General features: G+C 41.3%; 1 protein-coding gene across 2 annotated transcripts in view; it reads right to left on the minus strand.

Annotated features, from left to right (window-relative positions):
- The window catches only part of ANO4 (anoctamin 4), a 142,350-nt gene that overhangs the window by 38,370 nt on the left and 89,876 nt on the right, over positions 1–14,104 (minus strand). For both annotated transcript variants that reach the window (XM_081024212.1, XM_081024213.1), the window contains 4 exons: positions 10,058–10,158; positions 9,773–9,874; positions 6,796–6,840; positions 1,143–1,274 (listed from right to left, as the gene is read on the minus strand). In XM_081024212.1, the coding sequence (XP_080880338.1) occupies positions 1,143–1,274; positions 6,796–6,840; positions 9,773–9,874; positions 10,058–10,158 (380 nt within the window). The remainder of the gene's footprint in view (positions 1–1,142; positions 1,275–6,795; positions 6,841–9,772; positions 9,875–10,057; positions 10,159–14,104) is intronic.

Here is a 14,104-nt window from a genome sequence, read left to right on the forward strand (position 1 = left end):
CATCTACCCCAACTCCTTGGGATGCAGGAATCTCAATCCAACCTCTGCTTAAAATCCTCCAAGGAAGGAGAGTCCATCACCTCCCAAGGGAGTTCATTCTACTGTCAAACAGCTCTTGCAGTCAGAAAGTTCTTCCTAATGTTTTTAGCTATACAGTGATGATGATGATTAACATAATATGGAAGGATTGTATTGGGGGAAATTCTCATTCAGATTAAGGAGTGAGATGGGAATGGGGGGGGGGGAGGAGAAAAGCTCAACATCAAGATTTTCAGATAATTCCATCCATATAAAAAGAATTCCATATAAGCATTATCTGTTCATGTAAACAGACTTTGTGCATATACAACAGGAAGACAGATTGATTTTTAAATGCTGTTTGGGCAATGCTAATAGTTACATTAAGTTTGCGTCTTAAATAGTTGGTTTAGGGATGCAGTACAAAATACAGATTTTGACTGTGATGCAAACCCAGATGGGTGGGGTGTAAATAATAAAATTATTATTATTCTTATCTGAACTTTAAAAGCATCCTCAAGTCTGCTGCTGTTTTAATTATTTTTATGCCATTTTATTGTTTTTATAATTGCATAGGAATTGTTGTTATGTTTCTACACAGTTAAGAGCACATTTCATGCAGAAAAGCAGGACAAAATGAAATGAATTAAAAAAATAATAATAAACTATTTCAAGCTGTGGTGCATTCATGTAACACATCAATATCCCTTTTAATTTGTCAACTAGAAAATGAAGTCTTGAGGAAATGATGAAATGGCTGCAATCACTTCAATGGCTGCTTACCCCTTTCTAGGGGGGCCAGTGGTTGTGGCCCCTTGTGTTCGCATCCTACCTGGCAGCAGCGTGCACATGCAGCCAGCCGTTCGTGAATTCCCATGGCTGGGCGGAGAGGTGAACTGCCCACCTCAACCCAAGTTCAAATGGGTCCATCAGAGGCCCCTACCACAGGGCTCTGCCTCACCCGGTCAGCCAGAGGAAATGATGCAAAGGGCCGCAACTGCAGCATTTGAGCAAAATTTCAAGCTGTTCAGTAGGGGTCCATCCTTACTAATATGCTGCTATCCCCAAAATAAACTGTAGCAGTGTTAGTTCATCTCAAAATTTGTCTTCCTTACAACACTCACTGATGGATTCTTTGCTGACTGAATGGGGCAGTGTAGCAGTCATTCTCCTCCAGGTCTGGCAGCCTTTCCTTGTCCAACCTCATTGGCTTTCTAGGTAACCATCCTCGAAACCTGCTTAATTGTTTCTCGATTCTGTAGCACGTGAAAGGCAAGACAAAAGGAAACATAAAGCTAAACGTTAAAACCGAGGCGGATACTTTCTTTATACATACAATCATACTCGTATGGACAACACAAGTTTATGGGGAAGTTACATACAAGGATTTTTCAGAAAGTGTTTGTTGCGTCGTGTTTTTTAATTGATCTATATGCTGTTCTGGGAACACTTTTGGTTGAAAAGAAAAGTGAAAATGCTTTAAAGCAGTTTCAAGAACAGAATTGTATAAAGTACAGTAGAACCAATTAGTTTTAATTGCGTGTGATCTACAAAATCAGAGTGCTCACTATCAGATTAGCTTAGTCCTGTTTGATTCACTACAGATAGCAAAAGAGGATTCCGTGGACCAACCTCTCAAGGCCGTAAAGCACTTATTCACCTCACCAAACACATTGAGAACTGAGGGGAAGGGAATAAGAGGTTCCCCTTGTGTGCTGGACCAAAGGCAGGGGCACCTGTGAAATGCCTCTCTTCATACCACCCTAAAATTCGAATCAGAAGCTCAGGGCTTTGGAGATTGTGGCAAGGAAGTGGTAACTGATTCCTGGGAATTGAAATAGAGAACTTGGACCATGAGAATTGTTTTCTCCAAGGAACTTTCTCAAAAGCCTAAACCTTTATTAGCCCAGGAAGGAAGGTCTGCTTTCACGCAAAATACTACCCAGGGGACTTATTGTGAACAAGCAGGATGCCAACAGAACAGTCTTTCCTGCCGCTCCTGTCTCTAATGTCCTTTCTGACAGAACAGAAGCACTTGCTACAATGCAGCAAATATCAATGAAGGCCAAATAAGCTCTTGCCAATTTCATTTTTAGCTGGTTTAATCTAAATTTACACCTTAATTGCCAAAACTATACTAAGGATGCTTAAGCATGAGGATTTCAGAAACCACAGTAGAAAGCTCTGGCAGCAGAACTTTAGAGAAATTAATCGTTTTGCTTCCATTTGCCACCCACTCATGTCTCACAGAGGGTGCTCCTTTAAAAAGCTGCTCTGTCAATTTGTTTCAGCAACACTGTCCTGATACGCTGCAGAATTTATGGACTCTCTGAAGACAAATAATACACCGCAAGAGCTGGAAGCACTGCCGGTTCTTAGATTTAATAATCTCCTTTCCAACAGGTGGAAACAAGCAGAAGTCAAAGACTGACAACATAATGGCAATGGAAACAAACAGGCGTTGTATCCACATGGAGATTTCTTTAGCGATTCTGAATCTGGCACAAGGCCATCTGTGTCTTCAGCTTGTGTTTAAGGCAATATGCAAATAGCAAGTATGCGAATAGTTTCCTGATATATCTACTTTAAATGAAAAGCAGCCATAGGTGTTTTCTAGTTTGATATTTTGTTTGCATCAAAGTAAAGGCCTTTTATAGGGCAATAGGTATGGGACACGGGAAAAACAGGAAGGTAGGTCATGCATCTCCCACCCCAACCACTACAAAACTCCTGAGTAATGTCTAGTTTGGCCAGAACTGAGACTGCACAAACTCGTTGAGTCATAAAGTCAACATAACCCAGTATGCACTGTTGGTATTGGTTCTTTTGTGGGACACTGTTCCTAGTGTCAATACGATCTCTACAGGAAATGGTGTTGGTGCCAGGAAGCAAATAGGTGTGATGTAATAGGGCAAAAAGCACCACTGCTTCCATATGATTCATAGAATACCAATTCACTGGTAAGTTCTTTGCTGCATACATCTCCTATTGTTCTGCTAAAGATGCTAAAAATACCATCTTAACTTCCTGGTAAAATTGCTCTAATAAGGGCATGGTCTGAAGCCACATGAGGCAACCCCTCCTGTTGAAGGTGAGTCTGGTAAGAAACTGAACACATAAGTAAGAAAATGAATAAAGAAAAATATTCACTACATGATATGGAGATGTCACTGAAAACAGCATCCTCGTGTAGAATCCCACCCCACCCCCGCACCAGTACCTCAGTTCTGCAATGACAGTTCCCTGCTGATGGCACTTTTCATGTAGAGTAGGAGTGGGAAAACATTCAGCTTGGTAATGTCGCACCCTGGGCTGAGAGCTCTATACCAGGCATAGGCAAAGTCAGCCCTCCAGATGTTTTGGGATTACAACTCCCATCATCCCTAGCTAACAGGACCAGTGGTCAGGGATGATGGGAGTTGTAGTCCCAAAACATCTGGAGGGCCGAGTTTGCCTATGCCTGTCCTACACCTTATGACAGGCCTAGTCAATGTGGCCTGCAACTTCCATCAACCCCAGCAGACATGGCCAGTGAACAGGGATTGCAGGCGTTGTAGCCTATCATGTAGTGCCAATCAATATTCATGTGCTGAAGAATATTCAGCTAAAACATTCACTGAATAATTTAAGGAGAAGTAGGTACAAAGGGAGAATTGTGCACTCCCACATGTACAGTGGTGCCTCGCAAGACGAAATTAATCCGTTCCGCGAGTCTCTTCGTCTTGCGGTTTTTTCGTCTTGCGAAGCACGGCTATTAGCGGCTTAGCGGCTATTAGCGGCTTAGTGGCTATTAACGGCTTAGCGGCTTAGCGGCTATAACGGCTTAGCGGCTTTAAGAAAAAGGAAACAAACTCGCAAGAACTCGCAAGACGTTTCGTCTTGCGAAGCAAGCCCATAGGGAAATTCGTCTTGCGGAACGACTCAAAAAACGGAAAACTCTTTCGTCTAGCAAGTTTTTCGTCTTGCGAGGCATTCGTCTTGCGGGGCACCACTGTACATACAAACCGATTTGCCTACATGAGCCAAAAACCCTCTGACTCAGATCCTGGGCAGCTAATGCCCATCAGAGTGAGCAATGCTAAGCAAGGAGTGACCTGAGCTTATTATATATTTCATTCAAGCACTACAGGTGCCTTCATTTAGCATGGGGCTGGCTGAAGCAAGTTCTGCTGCATGACAAAGATCGCACTATGCATACTACAAAAGACAACCCATGTCAGCAGTGTCGTTTTTTGCAAATTTCCTTAAAAATATATTTAAGAAGCTTGCTTTGTGTCTAGATTTTCACTTTTTGAAATATGGCAACCCTACTTTACCTGGAGCAAATAAACAAAATATAGTTTTGCTTTAGATATCCATGTAATCAAAGGGTGAATAATGTAGTAGGATGAATAAGGCTCCAAAGAAGCTTCCACATGCCTGATCTAAACTAGGTCAGGGACTAAGATCAAACTGTGAGCCATTTATGGGCTTCAAGTAATGTGACAACCAAGCCCAACTAGCTATTTCCATTATTAATTGTAAAACAGAAATGCAATGGCTGGGATTCAAAGAACTAGGGGCACCCTGGCATGCACAGTGGATTTCTTATTTAGTTTGGGTATTGTGTTATTATATTGCAAGCTAGTCCCTGCATTAGTAACTGTTCAAGCTTTAGTATCTATTACCTTGCCTTGATTGGTTGTTCCTAGGTAGCATATCTAATCCTGCTTAAACTAGTTATCAGAAGTAGAGAAGTCTCTGTCTGGCCTTGTCACTGCCACTCTGAGTTGCTGCCTTGAAGGCCTGACCACCTATTGCCTTTTCACCTCATCCATAGTCATCTTTTTTATCACACTGTCGCTATTTTGGGATGGAATTCAATCACATACTGGCCAATTCAGGCTGCACAGTTGTAGTTGATTTGAAGGCCTTGTGCAAACCTGCTTACTCAAAAGACTGGGTTTTTGCAGTAAGGAAAAATAACAGGAAAATGCACTAGGAAATGTGAGGTAACACTTGCTTTGAGGCAATGTCATCTAACTTCCCTGCAAACAAATAAAAACAAATACTCATACAGCCAATTTTGCCTAACCTCCCTACAAAGAAATCAGAGTCAAAGCCTTTTATTTTCAGGTTAGAAAATAAGGCATAAGGCAGCCACAGGTTGCAAGGATCTGTGGTTACATGAGAAGTTACATTAGCTAAGCACAAGCTAAAACACTGAACTAAAAAGTAACATGCCCCCTGCACCTTCCTTTTAAAGAATGGGGTAGGCACAGCATTTAGCATGGTAGGTGGGCAAGCAAATGGGCAATCCTTGTGGGCTAAATAGGTGAGGTTGGAGAAAGAAGTGGGGTGCATGGCTGTCAACTTTTCCATTTTCTTGCGAGGAATCCTATTCGGAATAAGGGAATTTCCCTTAAAAAAAGGAAACCGTTGACAGCTATGGTGGGGTGAATGCCAGTTCAGATTCAGATTTATTCCCAGCTGTAACAGGGGAAGGCAGCTGCGGGGGAAGTGTCTGGAGAAGAGGTAATGGGAGGCACTTCTGAAAGTTTGCCTAAGCAGATCTCCATGCCCTAACTTGTTAGGACCCTCCTTGGGAAGAGACATCTCTTGGGTTTGGAATCTGTTACCCCCCATTCCACTGGGACACTCCCCAGGGTCCTCCAGGTCTAACTCCCCAAGTTCCTCCCACTCTTCCTCCAAGTCTGAAAACGCCACCCCCCAAGACACTTCCATGGGAATCATGACACTTTTATTATGTTAAAACATAGTTACTTCACACAATGTTAAAAGCCCTTTGAATTGTTCTCTAAGCTAACTATTTCTCAAACCTCCCCCTGGAATGTTAGTTTGAAATCTGGAACCCAATACACCCAAGATTAATAAATATAAATATAAAATAGTCCCATTAAGGTCAAGCTATGATACATAACAAGAAGTAAGTTCTGATGATTACTGATTCATTAATATGGAGAACAAAACCATCATTATTTACTTCCCTAATGCATATCACTGTGAAAGATTTGTGTGCTTATGGTTAACAGACTGCTCACGAGGCCTTCATTATGAGCTTTATCTTGCACTTAGTTACATTTTCTATAGTTATTCCGCCTGCTTTTGTTTGGTTTCAAAGATTCACCCTGCTTTTATCTGCTGGTCCTTTCATCCTCTAACTGTGGGGGGAGCTGCCAGATGCAAGATACATTTGCAGAGGTACCAAGGGGATATTTTCTCACAAGGCAAAAAGCTGTGGGGCCTCCAACCACATTGGGGTTTAAAGTGCCCTAAACTCCTGAGTTCTGGGCTGTCTACACACCATACATTTAAAGCACATTATTTTCCCCAAAAAATCCTGAGAGCTGTAGTTTGTTAAGGGTGCTCAGAATTATAGCTATATGAGGGGTAAACTCTTGGGGGGGGGGGGATAAAATGTGATTTAAATGTATGGTGTGTATGACTGGATTGGATACCCATGCTTTTTACTCTAACGAAACATCTGTTCAATTCAATTTTCCAATTGCGCAAATGGTGTCTTTGGTCCTAAGAGCCTTTCAAGTGGAACACACATGTTAGAACAAACCATGAGATGGCATTACTGTTAGAACAAACCATGAGATGACAGTAATGCCTTGAAGCCAACAACAATTCAACTATCCACACAAAAAAATCATTGTAACTACTGTATTTGCAGAAACAACAGTTGATTATTTCACTTCGGCTTCTGTGGTTGAACTTTTACATCAACCATGGTCATCTAGCCTCTTCTGATGAAGGAAAAACATCACTAACCTGTTCAGGAACTTGTACCGGCGATGCAGGTAATAGATTTTTCTCCTGGAAGAACAGCAAAAATGAAGCCAGTCGAGAAGAAAACCCATCGTCAGTTACAGTATGAACTAGCAAGGAAGGAAAGGAGATTGAAGATAGAAGCCTGTAAGAGGTGGAGGAAGAAACTAAAGAGAGAGATTAACAGACAGAACCATCACAGAAACCCACAAAAGTGTCAGGTATGATGGAACTTGAGGAAACACTTTTTTGTTCCCCTTACTCTTCTTTCTTCCATTTATGTTCATGCATGAAGAGAGGGGCCTTTTTTCTTTCAAAAGGATCCTGGAAATTGATGGCAGCTTTTTGGGAGGCAAATGCAAATATAAATAAATTTAACACAGTGATTTCAACATCAATAACTTAATGGTTAAAGACAGCATTTGATAAACCGCATGTGCTTCAAACTGGGGAACATACAGCAATTAATACTCAGGCTAGGCAAACCCTGGCACTGGGCAATTGCCATAACTTTACATGCAGCACATCTCTAAGTGATGCTAGTGTTAGTGACAGTGATGCAGTTCTTCTCTAGGAGGTGGCATGCATGTGGTACAGAAGCATTAGTTATGTGTTTAGTAAGTGCTTTCCCCTTAGATAAAAGAGTGGGCAGACTTCAGGCTTGTGGGATCTACTTCAATTTTTACCAGAACCTCCAAGATACACCAAGTGGAGCATGGTTTAAAGGGCATATACTTAGATTTGATAAATATGAACCCAGGAATTAGTCTTGAGTACCAGAAGTAAACAGAGCTCATGGTCCTTCTACACAAAAATTCCATTCCTGGTTACTCTGAACTATCTTCATTTCAGCAGTTATAATTTAGAGCTAGGAAGGTGGTCATTTTGTTGCTGCTCTTGGGGGTCAAAATTCTTGCTGATCTACCCTGGCCATACCAGTAGATCCAGTTCTACTGTCTGCCCACCCTGGTTATTAGTCAAATGAAATATAAGTTAGTTTTTGCATTTGTTTTATCTGTGCGAATGTGAAGCTATGTTGGCTAGAATGCACATTTGATTTGAAAATGGCTCTTTCCTGATATCCATCCTGCTTTAACAATATTGTACAAATAGTACACAAGGCAAAGATGTTGGGAGTTGCAATCCAACAACATCTGGGGGGAGGACAGGTGTTTCCCCACCCCCACTGGTGTAGGGAGTGAAGTGCTTATGCTTTTTGATAGTTCTGGTCTTTTGTCAACGAAAGGAAGTACTTATTCATAAAATATGTAATTCCCTACCATAATATGTATGGTATCCAAATGCAGAGATAATCAATTCTTGGGGTGAGAGCTGGGATCATAACCATAGGTCTTGCCAAAACTACATATGACTACCAGCCCTTCTACATGGAATGTAGTTTCATAGGCTCTACGCAGAAGAGCCTAGCAATGTGCAAAAGCCGGGAGGAAGATCAATGAGAACACTCCCATATATCCACTCCATGCAATGGTTATCCCCACATTTGGTCATCTATACAAGGTGACTTTTATCTTTTTAAGAAGATTAGGCAAACTCATTAAGGGTATTGCCCCATGGTAACTAAGCAGAACCTCCATGTTCAGAACTGGTATACTTTCAAGTAGCAGAGTTGGCGGGGTGAGGGAGCAGTAGGCTATAGCCATGACTTTTGTATCCTTTTGGTATCTCGCCCAGAATTATCTGGCTGGTCATTGTTGGAAACAGAATGCTGGATCCGACAGACTTTGGTCAAATCCAGCAAGGTGATTCTTATTTGCTTAATATGCAATAATGTATTTAATTTACAAAATGCAGCAGCACCAGTAATAAAGAAAATATATTGGCAGAGAAAGTTCATAATGGCTGTTTAAAGAGCCCTGGCTATGGGTGCCATGAGATGTTACCCAAAATTGAGCGCCCACCATGCTTTCAATAATGAAACCTGTGACCTCAAAGCAAACAGAAAGCACCTGGACGCTTTTGTTTTGGAGAACCCCTTGCAAGAGAAAAGATGCAGTGTGGCAGGACAGAGCTCATGGCCATAACTCATCCATTTGAGGGGCCTTTGTGATGTCACAGGAGGGGCTCAAAATTTTCAATTTTCTTTGCACAGCCTGGAAAGTGGCAAACTGCACTCACCTGGACAAGCTGCATTGTGTTTATAATCATAGTACAGTCTGACAAATTTTAGTTTTCCTTTTGAGATTTAAAATATGGATAAAGACGACTTCGGAAGAGTGTGCCTTATCTTGAAAACTGAAATAGCTTTGATCTCTCCAACTTGTTAAGCTCTGGCGAGGGAGTTAATAGCTAAAAGAGCAGACTTTCATAACAGCTCTTGAAGGAGACATCAAGAGTTGCTTAGAATCTGGGAAAGCTGGTCAGATTGTGATTGCTCAGCAAATTCTGAACTCGTATTTTTCTTTCAGTGTATACACTCCGCGAATTAAGAACACCAACATTTCATTCTACAGACTTACACTAATGTAAATCTATATAGGTGAAAAAAGAGTTAGGCTGTTTGAATATGTTAATTAGTATAAGCCAAACAAACATTATTTTAAGTTTTTTCTCTCTAAGCAATATAATATAAAGCAGGTGTAAGATTTAAAAATACATTAAAATGCATGTTTATATATATTTAAAGTTCATATATAGCCAAATATACCAAAATTTTCTTAAATGACATTTTGAAGTTAATTTGGCCATTAGTATTATACAATATTTTAGCTCTGTGGTTTTGTTTTTTGTTTTTTGTAATATACAATATTTTAGCTCTGTGGTTGTTGTTGTTTTTTTGTAAAAGTCATGAAATGTATTTATCTTCTTCATTTGAAAACTTTTTCTTTGTAGTAGATGCTTAAGTATTAAGGTGATTTTTTCCCCTCTAGCAAGGCAGCATACATACTGGCAGGCTACAGGTGTTGGATATGCCAGATACGTTCAACAGGCATGCACTTTTCTGTGCTGCCGTACGTACCTGGATCTTCTCGATTTTCCATTGTTTTCAAAGAAATGTCCATTTAAAAAACAGCAGGGCACGAGTATGCAGGGGGCTCCAGCATTGAAGGGGTTAAAGGGCCTAAGGATAGAACACCCCCATGAAAATAGTGGCACTGCTATATACCACCTAAATTTAAAATTGAAACTGAGTCAAAATTGTAGCCCATTAAAAAGAAAATAACAATCATTTGCATTTCACTTTCATGGTTTACATTAGCTTTAAAAAACAGAATGGCAAGCCCAAAGATATAACTAGACCTACCTGAAAGGCATTCTTACATTCATAAGTTCTGCATATTTCCCCAGTACTTCCCAAGGGGCATGCAGCTTCACAAAGATGATATCGCTGTTTGATAACGATGACTGCAACAGAAAATGGGTTAAATGAAGACTTGGTCACAGAAATAATAAAGAATACGCACGCACAGGCACGCACACACACACACACACACACACACACACACACTTGGAGTGTTCCTAAATTAAAATACATTCAGGTAGAGATAAGGACATAGGCTGCAATCAGAACCTCACTTACCTGATCATAAGCCCCACAAAATTCAAGAGGACTTACTGCTGATTAGAAATGACAGGAATGTGTGATGTTATTCATACAAGAATGTACACCACACGATATTTCAGGACATCACACACAATAAGGCCAACAAATGAGGACTGCTTGACATGAACTGGGAGTATGGAAAAAGCCTTTGTTGGCACCACTGATAAAAGAGTAAAATAAAAATGTCATGAAAAAGAAGTGGAAAAACTGCATTTCTTGCAATTACTGTGCATAATACTTAAAAGTGGCACAGTGGCAGTATGTGTTCATATGAGGGCTGGAATAAAATGGCTGGGGCAGGGAAGCATTGCTCAATGAAATGTTCTCATGATTCTTAGCCATGCTATTTGCTATTGTCGAGAGAATACTGGATCTGCAAGAAATTGGTAGTGGCCGCTGTGCACTGGAAGAGCACACAAAATCTGTGCGTAAGATCTGAGGTTCAGTTTATAAAAGTGACTGTATCACAAAAGACAATAAACAATAAGAGCTGCTCAATCTTCTGTTATCTATGCTTTGGTAAACTCTAGGTTAGATTACTGCAGTGAGTTATACATACGGCTGGCTCTGAAGATGGTTTGGAAACTTCAGCTGGTGCAGAATTCAGCAAGATGGTTTGAGCATATTACAACGATCTGGGCCTGACTGCACTGGCTGCAAATTAGCTTCTGGGCCTAATTCAAAGTGCTAGTTTTGACCTATAAAGCCTTAAACAGCTCAGGACCACAATACCTCAAAACCCACCTCTTTCTATATGAACCAACTCAGACTCTGTGATCATCATCTGAGGCCCTTCCTTGTGTGCCTCCTCTATGAGGGGGCTAGGGGGGTGGCAACATGAGAATGGGCCTTTTCTGTGGTGGCTCCGTTTCTGGAATGCTCTCCCCAGGGAAGTTCGTCTGGCGCCTTCATTACACATCTTCAGGTGTCAAGTAAAAACATTCCTCTTCAACCAGGCCTTTTAAATGTGTTTGTGGGGGTGGGGGGTGGTATTGTTTTGTTTTTGTTTTAACTATTTATTTTGTGTTGTTATCCTGTATTTTTATCATGTGAACTGCCTTGAGATCTTCTGATGAAGGGTGGTATATAAATCAACCAACCAAACAAACAAACATAGTATAGATGTGATGCAACTGTTTTCCTTATATGAATATGAAGACAAGTAAATGCATTGCCCTCACAATGCAGGGGAGAAGCGGCATTATTTCTTCAAGATGCGTAGAATAAGATCATCTCATTGTAACACTATGTTCTTGTTCGCCATGTACACTACGAAGGATCAAAGGATTCTAAAATCCAGCCAGCAACAATATCTTCAGCAGAAAGGAATCCAGATAAATATATTTTACAAGCTTGCTCAAGTTCCTTGCTGTCTTTAACATTTTAAAGGTCAAGCAGCTTAGAGTGAATAAAGAAAGTTACAAAGAACTTTTGCAACTTTCTTAAGAACTACAGTGGTACCTCAGATTACAGATGCTTCAGGTTACAGACGTTTCAGGTTACAGACTCCGCTAACCCAGAAATAGTACCTCGGGTTAAGAACTTTGCTTCAGCAGGAGAACAGAAACGCGGCAGTGGGAGACCCCATTAGCTAAAGTGGTACCTCAGGTTAAGAACAGTTTCAGGTTAAGAATGGACCTTCGGAATGAATTAAGTTCTTAACCTGAGGTACCACTGAATATATTTCTTCATAAATGAATGTCTAATTCAAATGAAAGAAAATTGGGTGAAGTAACTAACGAGGTAGGGGACGCGGATGGCGCTGTGGGTTAAACCACAGAGCCTAGGGTCGGCGGTTCGAATCCCTGCGACGGAGTGAGCTCCCTTTGTTCGGTCCCTGCTCCTGCCAACCTAGCAGTTCAAAAGCACGTCAAAGTGCAAGTAGATAATAGGTACCGCTCCGGCGGGAAGGTAAACGGCATTTCCGTGAGCTGCTCTGGTTCGCCAGAAGTGGCTTAGTCATGCTGGCCACATGCCCTGGAAGCTGTACGCCAGCTCCCTCGGCCAGTAAAGCAAGATGAGCGCTGCAACCCCAGAGTCGGCCACGACTGGACCTAATGGTCAGGGGTCCCTTTACCTTTACCTTTAACTAACGAGGTAAACAGCAGAAGGTGGGGAGGACGGCTTCCTGCCTCCCTCAACTCCTCGATTAATTGAATCCCAAACCTCCAGCACCCTTCCTCACCCCAAAACACCAAATTTCAGAGTCTTTTCCTTGGATACCATCAGCAGGAGGAGCCGAGGCAGTAGTTGATGTTGGCTTGCATGGAACTACTTTCTCCATCCACGGATAGAGGCAAGGAAAGAGCACTTCAGATGCCATCCTTGCCTCCCCTGACACCAACATCAGGCGCATTGGAATGTAGCAGTAGGTAGTATCTCTGGTTAACTCTTTCATGAACACAGCTGTACTTTCTTTCAGATGCTGCCTATACCTCAAGGTTCAATGTAATTGTTATATAAGCAACTTCAATGTATTTTCAGGTCTTGGCAATATATCATCATCAAGCATGCGTTGTTCAAGTAAATGGCATTAAAAAGCAAGATCTGCAACAAAATGCTGTAGTGTGGAGTGCACCTGTTCAGGCAGGCAGTCATGTCCTTCTCCATGGTACTCCCATCTGCAGAATTAACTCTAGACTTTTTAAAAAAGTAAACTGTAGCTATTCAGAAGAATTGCTGGCCCAAAACATTTTCCAGGAAATATGTTGACCAATTTGTATCTTCTAAGACCTATGGCATCCCTTTCATCAATAGGCAATCACAAACTGGATAAACACCTCACTGGATAAAACTATCATTACAGTATTTTATTATTATAACAGTTGCAGAGATGTAGGATGCTGATGGGACTGAAATGATGCTCATGTATTAGTTTCCGGAGTCTTCAGGAGATGCACATTGGTGAAATTAACTATCCACTTCACCTGCAATATTCCTACAGTATATGCAAGGCATACAGGAGAGAAACTATAATAAAGTTTTTCTGCAACTACAATAAAGTCTATGCAAATTTATATTAAAACTGAGACATTGCATTGGTTTTTTGTACCTGTAAGTTCTAGCTTTTATTTACAGGTATAGGCGTTCTTTTTGTGTCTTCTTCTTCTTCTTCTTCTTCTTCTTCTTCTTCTTCTTCTTCTTCTGTTAAACTAAAACCATGTATTTGTTTCCTCTAGTATTTTAGGCATGAGCTCAGCGAAAAGCAGAGTATTCCATAGGTGGAAACAGGTCACTGAGCTGAGGCTACGAATAGGCAAGTGCTCTCAGCATATTCTGGTGATCATGATGGAGCACAGGTGAAAAGTAGGTAGCAGCCAAGTCACTTCAGTCTGGGTTGAGAGATAGGGTGCTGCACTCTGCCTATAAGCTTACAAACCATCTTCAAACATAAGCGTCTATTACTTATAACCAGAAGCGTACCTAGGCTCCTTTGCACCCTTGGCAAGGAGCTGTATAGGCATGGAGAGGCCCAATTTTTGCATCCCCTGGGCCTGCACCCTTGGAAGGCCTGCGCCTGGCCAATCCCCACGTGCTTATAACAAACAGCTCCCCACACCACACAAGAAAGAACCACATTCTTCTCACCACTGCAACAATGAGATTTTTGCACTCTTCAAAAACCACGTAAAATTTCAGCTCTGCGCCCGTTAAAAACTGCAGTGCTCACAATAGATTTATGAACTTCAGATAGGAATCCCCCCCCCCCCGTTCCTTATAAGACTAAAACAAATTGTACCAAGGGAA

Source organism: Podarcis pityusensis, assembly GCF_964106645.2.
Source record: "Podarcis pityusensis genome assembly, chromosome: 10".
NCBI lineage: Eukaryota > Metazoa > Chordata > Lepidosauria > Squamata > Lacertidae > Podarcis > Podarcis pityusensis.